At 36.4% G+C, this 8,053-nt stretch overlaps 2 protein-coding genes and 1 non-coding gene across 4 annotated transcripts; all 3 read left to right on the top strand.

Annotated features, from left to right (window-relative positions):
• Window positions 1-12: 12 nt before the first annotated feature.
• LOC105640213 (calcium-binding protein CML38) lies at window positions 13-649 on the top strand. Its single transcript, XR_016318529.1, has one exon. It is a non-coding gene; the product is annotated as a calcium-binding protein CML38 (transcript).
• Window positions 650-1,114: 465 nt separating this feature from the next.
• Window positions 1,115-1,968, top strand: LOC110010195 (uncharacterized). Its single transcript, XM_020681956.3, has 2 exons — window positions 1,115-1,380; window positions 1,473-1,968. Exons 1-2 carry the CDS (start codon window positions 1,245-1,247, stop codon window positions 1,808-1,810), a joined length of 474 nt encoding a protein of 157 aa, XP_020537615.1. The 5' UTR covers window positions 1,115-1,244; the 3' UTR covers window positions 1,811-1,968.
• A 263-nt stretch (window positions 1,969-2,231) lies between these two features.
• LOC105640212 (oligomeric golgi complex subunit-like protein) lies at window positions 2,232-6,895 on the top strand. 2 transcript variants are annotated; one of them, XM_012224468.4, is made up of 12 exons: window positions 2,232-2,830; window positions 3,027-3,233; window positions 3,409-3,745; window positions 4,249-4,410; window positions 4,612-4,723; window positions 4,800-5,015; window positions 5,128-5,236; window positions 5,357-5,557; window positions 5,739-5,843; window positions 6,229-6,354; window positions 6,445-6,579; window positions 6,664-6,895. In XM_012224468.4, the coding sequence occupies exons 1-12, from the start codon at window positions 2,372-2,374 to the stop codon at window positions 6,775-6,777; spliced, it is 2,283 nt and encodes a 760-aa protein (XP_012079858.1). In that variant the 5' UTR covers window positions 2,232-2,371; the 3' UTR covers window positions 6,778-6,895. The 2 variants fall into 2 exon arrangements, with proteins under 2 accessions (XP_012079858.1, XP_012079859.1); XM_012224469.4 differs by having other exon boundaries at window positions 2,233-2,830; window positions 4,624-4,723.
• Window positions 6,896-8,053: the final 1,158 nt, after the last annotated feature.

Genomic DNA, 8,053 nt, shown 5'->3' with positions numbered 1-8,053 from the left:
ATCAAAATCGCTCTTCTATCACAGGCCCTATATATCAACACACACACACACGTTCATATACGTACCAGAATCCAAGCTACCTGATAAAAAGTATCTTCTTGAAAGGATTTTTCATTTTTCTTGATAAATAACTTTGAACAGTAATACTGTATATTTGAATTATGAGGAAAACAAGAGAAATTGAAATTATTTTTCGCCACTTGGACAAAAATGGTGATGGGAAGATTTCACCATCAGAATTAAGTGATCAGCTAAGTTCAATAGGAGGGAAGGTGTTTATGGTTAAAGAAGCAGAAATGGCAGTAGAGTTATTGGACTCAGATGGAGATGGGTTGTTGGGTTTGGAGGATCTTGTTAGGCTAATGGAAGCTGGTGGAGAAGAAGAGAAATTGCAAGATTTAAGAGAAGCTTTTGCAATGTATGATACAGATAACTGTGGGTTTATTACACCTAAGAATCTGAAAAGGATGCTTAAGAGACTTGGTGAGTCAAAATCCATTGATGAATGTAAGATTATGATTAGTGAATTTGATCTTGATGGCGATGGTGTTCTTAGCTTTGAAGAATTTCTGGTTATGATGCAATGATTTTCTTTCTATCTTTGTTTCTGTATTCCATCATTGATTATGTGAAATTCATTGTTCTTTAACACTCTTATTCCTCTGATTCATTGTTCTTTAGCGAGGCAATTATAGTTTGAAATTGTCGTTCAAAGAAGCTACACTTAGTTTAGAACTAACGACAACAAGCATTAAAAAACTACACAGGGCATCCCGTTTCTCTTTGGTGCGATTAATCTTTTTAAGCTGTGTCTAATGATATGACAATCCTTAAAACGGTGCGTTCTAAAATACATATTATATCTTTTTCCACTGTTACTGAATTTACACGCGGGTCGTTAAGGTTAATAACTAGAAATTATTAAAAGAAAAGACGAACGGCTTGTCGTCAGTAGCTAAAAATTATATTTTCGGTTTCGGTACTTGATTTTACATTCAGGACAACATGATCTACGGATTAACCAATGTATTAGATATCAATTTTTAATTAATTTAACTCATAACCTTAGTTTCATGTCAATGTCTTATTTTGTTCTTCGTCTCCAATGGTTTGTTCTTCAGGTATATTCTTCTTATTTTCCACTTCAATTTAGAATGCCAAAGCTATAGTTAATTCCATATCTCTTTTTCTTTCCTCTCTTTGTCAATTGAAGCATATTGTGCTTCGGTCATCATCAAAAATCTATGAATTGTGAGACAAACAATGTTCTGATGCCATGTTCTTCTCCTTCCGGTGAAAGGCCTGCCATTACTAATCCACGAAGTTCTCCTGAATCCGGATCTGAAATTACTGAAGATGATTTCTTCAGTGTCAAAGGAGGTTTGATAATTAAATTCTGCTTAAATAATTATTTTTTCTTTTTTGAAAGCACCTAATTGATTGGAAAGTTCTTTCTTTCTACGTTGTTTCAGGTTTCTCTAGATCTTGCAGCAATGCTTCAAGCTGCGGAGACAGCTATAGTACATGTCCTCCATTAAAAGAAGAAGGTGCTTCTCCTTCTCCAAGAGAAGAGAAAAAGAAACTAGCTCAGCTGTTTGAAGATGCCTACTGGATTAACCAAGTTGATAATAACACAAAATTAGTTGACCTTCTTCAAGATGAATGTTGTAGTAAGGAATTTGCTTCTGTCCATTTAACTGATCTTGCTACAACTACAAGTACTACTCCAAGCACAGAGAACACAAATCTGAAGTCCAAACAAGAAAATACTAATCACTGTTGCTTTCCAAGAAAGAAGGAAATACAGTAGTTCATGCTAATACCAAAAAGTGAAGATTTGAATCCCTTATTTGTTGTTGCAATGAAGGAGTGAATTTTTTTCTCCAATACAATGTACGAATTATAGCTATGATGAAAGGAGAAAACTATTCTCATTATTTAACAAAACAAATAATTAATCTTTAAAAACATAGTTGTTGTTATGATTTTATATAATTAATTGTGTTCTATGATCTATATTCTATACATATTTATGAATTATAGCACACATTAAAACTTAATTATTATATTTTAATTAAACTGGTTAGACCTAAATTATAAATTTAAGCATAAATATTATTTTTAAAATAAATTTTAGTAATATAATTATTAAATTAAAATACTACTAAAAAGTAAGTAAGAAATCCTAACAGGTAAGAGGGCAAAATCTCACGATCCTTTTTTGATAAGCAATGTTATTTTCAAACGCCATGACGTTTAACAAGCACCAATCCCACCTATACAAATCTATGCTCATCTTCTGATCTGCTCACTCTTTCCAACACTTTCTCATCAAACAAACTAACATAAACAACCAAGAACCAGAGTCCAAATGGTGGATTCCATGTCAACTCCACCGCCAAGATCCGCTACGGACCTCTTCTCGGATCCACTCGACTCCCACCCGCTTTGGTTCAAACCCAATCTCTTCCTTTCCCCGACCTTCGACTCCGAATCCTACATCTCGGAGCTCCGAACATTCGTTCCTTTCGATACGCTCCGTTCGGAGCTCCAAGCATACCTTGCCTCCCTTAATCACGACCTCATTGACCTAATCAACCGTGATTATGCTGATTTCGTCAATCTAAGTACTAAACTCGTCGATGTAGATGCTGCCGTTGTTCGCATGCGGGCCCCGCTATTGGAGCTTCGAGAGAAGATCGAAGGATTTAGAAGAAGCGTTGAAGGTTTACTTGTCGCTTTGAGGAATGGGTTGCAGCAGAGATCGGAGGCTGCTGCTGCAAGAGAGGTTTTGGAGCTGTTGTTGGATACATTTCATGTTGTTTCTAAGGTGTGCATTTTGATTTGAATTGAATTTGAAATCTAATTTTGAAATTTTGTTTTAATTTTTTGCGAAATTTGCATTTTATGTGGCGCTAATCTAGTAGATCTTTAGGAATAGCTTTGGCATTGTGCAAGAGATTTTCTTAATTTTGATGTAATTGTTTGTGTTGAGCAATGTTAGTTATGGATGTTGATGAGTGCAGGTTGAGAAACTTATAAAAGAGCTACCAAGCGTACCTGCTGATTGGTCAAATGGAGATTTGAGTTCGAGTGTAAAGAATGCTATGAGCAATGGCAATTCTGTACAATCCATTGAGAATGGAACGAATCTTAGGGAAACTCAAAGCATGCTACTGGAGAGAATAGCTACCGAAATGAATCGACTAAAATTCTACATTGCTCATACAGAGGTCTCTTTCGCTCTTACTTTTATTCTCTAACATATTAGGGAGCCTCTTTCACAGAAACATATTGGGAAAGACTCGTTAATTATACAGAACGAAATAAAATTTCCATGAGTTTGAAATTGATTTGTAATACAATTGACATTTATGCTCATCTCTTTTCTCTGTTATGCCAGTACAGAACCTTCCTTTCATTAAGAACATGGAGAAGAGGATTCAAAGTGCAAGCCTTTTATTGGATGCAAGTTTGGGACATTGTTTTATAGATGGGCTGGAACATCGAGATGAAAATGCAATTTACAATTGCTTACGTGCATATGCTGCCATTGATAATACTAAGAGTGCAGAAGAAATTTTCCGTACAACGATTGTTGCTCCTTCAATACAGAAAATTATTCCATATGGACCATCAGCAATGGTTTCTGGGGCATCTGGAGATGGACTTGAAAATGATTATCACCAAATTAAGCAATGCATCCAGAAAGACTGTAAATTCCTTTTGGAAATTTCTTCTGCTGGTATTGCCATATACCTTTTTGTTGGTCTTACAATAAACAGAGTCTTGTCTCAGTTTTTTGGTTGCTACAAAAATTCTTATTTTGGGTCTAGAGATGAATTATTGCCATAAGTACACTTTTGTATTGCAATTAGTCTAGACTCAATTACTTGTTACTGTAGTCATTGATCTCAAATAAGTGGACGGCTAATTCACCTGTCTCTGTATTATCACATTTTGATTAGTGAAACTTTCTGTCCTTTTGCTGCATTAAGATTGAAAAGTGCATATGTCAAAAAGAACTGGATAACAAGGTTTCATGTTGATTGCCTTGCTCTTATTAGGTATCTTCACATTTTCTTAGTTCTTCTTGCTTATAAATAATTGATAAAACATATTATTTGCTTTGTACTGGTCTCTCTCTCTCTGGAAAGATAAGCCTGCATGCATGCTAACCTTATTTGCTTTATGCTTGAATGATGAATTGTTTCTTGTCTTCTTTTCTCTTCTACTCGTATGGTTCAGAGAATTCGGGTCTGCATGTATTTGACTTCTTGGCAAACTCAATCTTGAAAGAGGTTCTCTTAGCAATTCAAAAAGGAAAGCCAGGTGCTTTTTCCCCTGGAAGACCAGCTGAATTTTTGATGAATTACAAGTCAAGCCTAGATTTCCTGGCTCATCTTGAAGGTAATGACAACCCCTGCCCCTTTTCCCACCCAAAACACACCCCCACCCCCCCCCCCCCCCCACCCCCTTCGCATTACACCCTCAAGCTTAAGAATTCCACATGGCTGATTTGATAATTGATGGTTAGAAAAGAATTCAAAATTACCATATTATTATGGTTATATAAGAGTATGTGTTGGTCATTATAGTTATAACATCCAGTTGTCATGCAAGGCTATTGTCCATCCAGATCTGCTGTTTCCAAATTTCGTGCTGAAGCTGTATATGTTGAGTTCATGAAGCAGTGGAATATTGGAGTTTATTTCTCTTTAAGGTATGCAACCAAACTCTTATATGATGGCTTTTTATGTATTATCTGAAGTTTGCTCTGATATGTCCAGTTTACTCAGATTTCAGGAAATTGCGGGGGCTCTGGACTCTGCACTTGCAGCAACCAGTCTCGTCCCAGTTCAGAATTCTGATTCTGGTCATGCAAATTTGCAAGGCCTAGCATTAAAACAAAGTATCACTCTGATGGAGAGCTTGAGGGCTTGTTGGAGAGAAGATGTTCTCATCCTCTCATGCTCTGACAAGTTTCTTCGCTTATCTTTGCAGCTCCTTGCAAGGTCAGTTTCAATAGAAAACGGAAAATTTGGATTTGTCATTTCGTTTCATGGATCAAGAATTGGTTTTAATGAATGCCATGGTGTTTATTGACCACTAATGAAAGTGCAACAGATATTCAAATTGGTTATCATCCGGACTGGCTGCTCGGAAGAAGGGTAATGCTGCCTCCAATTCTGGATATGAATGGGCTATTTCAGCTGTGCCTGATGATTTTCTTTATGTACGTATCATGCATGATTCTACCATAATGGTCTTACGATGTATTCTGGATCTAATCAATACCATTTACATATATAATGATGCTGAACTGGCAATTTCATATGGGATCTCTGATTTGCAGATTATTCATGATATAAATTGTCTGGCAACAGAGATATGTGGAGACTACCTTGATCGTGTACTTCAGCTTCTATCGTCATGCTCCGCTGACATTCTTGATCTAGTAAAACAGAGCATTTTACGAGGTGGAAAGTCTTTAAACGATTTAGTACCTCTTGCTATCAATGCAATCATAGAGGCAATAGTTGATAAGGCTGTTGAGGTAAGCTTTATGTTGGAAATGATTAAATTGATGATGTGTAGGTGCAAGTCATCTCCTTCAAATCTTTTTTCTCATTGTGATCTTGCTATGAAAGATTGTCTGTATTTCATGATTTAGTTCAATCATTAGTATTTTATAAGGAAATTGATTCACTCAAGTGTTTTGGCTTGAATTGATGTAGGACTTGAGACAGATTAAGGGAATAACTGCAACTTACAGGATGACTAATAAGCCTCTTCCCGTCAGACATTCACCTTATGTGTCTGGAGTGTTGCGCCCTTTAAAGGTATGTATTTTTCCAGCTTGTAAATTAACTCCATGTCATTACAGCCTTTACTCCAGTCAAGGCAGTATGCTTGCAATATATGGAAAAAGTAATTGCTAGTTGTCTTGTAGTAATATTTATGGCAGAAGTATTATCTAATCTTTCATTGTCTTTTAAACAATTTCACTTTCATACACCTAACAACTGTGGACTCCTTTATTGAAATAATTTACTGTTTGACTGTTGTTTATCATTCTTTAGTTGCTCAAGCATCACCAGACTGTGTTTAGTTTGCTCCAGCTTCATTATTCTGCAGATATAATTTATACAGTATCATTTAGTTTAAAACTTCCGGATATTATTGTGTAGTAGCTATATTATAAGTGTCATCCTAAACTATCTGCAGGTTTTTCTGGATGGAGACCGAGCTGTGACCTATTTAACTAAGGAAACTAGGAATGATTTACTGCTTGGTGCTGCTACTGAGATTACTGGTCGTTATTATGAATTAGCTGCTGAACTTGTGAGCGTGGTTGGTATCCAAAACTAGAATCTTTTTAATTTGACAGGACTTTTTATCTAGAAATCCTTGATTTTTATTGTGTTTTATTGTCATGCCCAGGCTAGGAAAACAGAATCTTCACTCCAGAGAATACGGCAGGGTGCCCAACGGCGAGCTGGAGCAAGCTCAGATGTCTCTGACCAAAGTGTTTCTGACACTGACAAGATATGCATGCAATTGTTCCTTGATATCCAGGTAAGCATCGTTCCTCCCTCACACATGCCTGGGAGTTAAATGACCTTGGCTCATCGGATTAATATGTACACACTTTTTTACCAGGAGTATGGACGAAACCTCTCTGCCCTTGGTGTTGAGGCGGCCAACATTCCAGCATATCGTTCCTTGTGGCAATGTGTTGCTCCTCCAGATAGGCAAACTGTGATTAGTTTGTGAAGTAGCAGTGCCTATAGGCAGCTTGTAGATGTACTTACTATTTTTTTATAGTATCAATTAGAGTTAAATTGTATTGTTTGAATTTGCTATAAAAGGCATTTTTGTTTGTTTGTTTGTTTGTCTTGTTCCTTTGTTTCATAGCATATTTGATTCTTAAAAAGTTCTTTCCCAGTATTTTCTTTTTTAGAACAAGGCAACATTATGTACTAGCAAAATTTATTTCATCTCATAATAATTTGATTTAAAGTTTTTATATTGGGTAATTAATTCTCTTTTTAAGTCTTGAATTGGGATTTAAGTTATCAGACTCCGACTATATATTTCTGGTATCATGTAATAACTAGTGCAGAAAATAAGGAAATGAAGCTTGAAATAGAAATAACCAAAATTATCTGCAATTTATCATAGAAATTGCAGCCAAAGAAATGACCAAATATCAAATTGAGTAAAAATTACTTTACCTATCATCATCCCAAATCCAAAAAAAAAAAAAAAAAAAAAAAAAAAGAGAGAGAGAGAGAGAGAGAGATTCCAAACAGTAAATGGAAAGATTGGTATGAAACTCTTTTTCTACATATATCTTTCCTTAACAAAACAATCGCAAACCCAACGAGAATATACTGAAGAAAAAAAAAGAAACATACATGAAAGAAACTAAAAGAGTAAAAACTAAAGATTAAGGAGAACACGATTCAATAGAGAATGATCTGTTGAGCAACTATATGGCATCGCCCTTGTAGTACGAATTTATGAGAGCATCTGCCGCTCCCATAACAATTTCATCTATACCACACACTTCTCCGTCCCATAACAATTTCATCTAAAGCACACACTTCCCCGGCCGATGACGCAAGCCATATCCATATTCTCCAAGCAACACACGCACCAACGGCGACCTGCCGAAGCATGCGAGTCTTTGTAAAATATATTCGGCGAAAGGCGAACATTGATGGATCGGAGACCGAAGCTCAGGTGAACTCGGCCAGAGCTGCCATGCACAGTTTACTCAGAAGGCTGGTGGCCTTTCAGCAAACCCGTGCCTTGATCGTCAAAAAAGAATGGCAGGTTCACTAGTTAAGGGAGATTAATGATTACGGGCAACTATTTGGCATCGTCCTTGTTGTACGAATTTATAGGAGCGGTAAATTCGTACAACAGGGGCGATGCCATATACCGTAATCATTAATCATCTCCCTTAACAAGTGAACACGCAATTCTTTTTTGACGATCAAGAGACGGGTTTGCTAAAAGGCCACCAGCCTTACGAGGAAATTAT

This window comes from Jatropha curcas, chromosome 10, assembly GCF_041381405.1.
Source record: "Jatropha curcas cultivar XTBG-Jc1 chromosome 10, XTBG_Jcur_1.0, whole genome shotgun sequence".
In the NCBI taxonomy this organism is placed as follows: domain Eukaryota; kingdom Viridiplantae; phylum Streptophyta; class Magnoliopsida; order Malpighiales; family Euphorbiaceae; genus Jatropha; species Jatropha curcas.
Note: the sequence above shows the minus strand (reverse complement) of the source record. Positions and strands in the feature narration are given on the sequence as shown.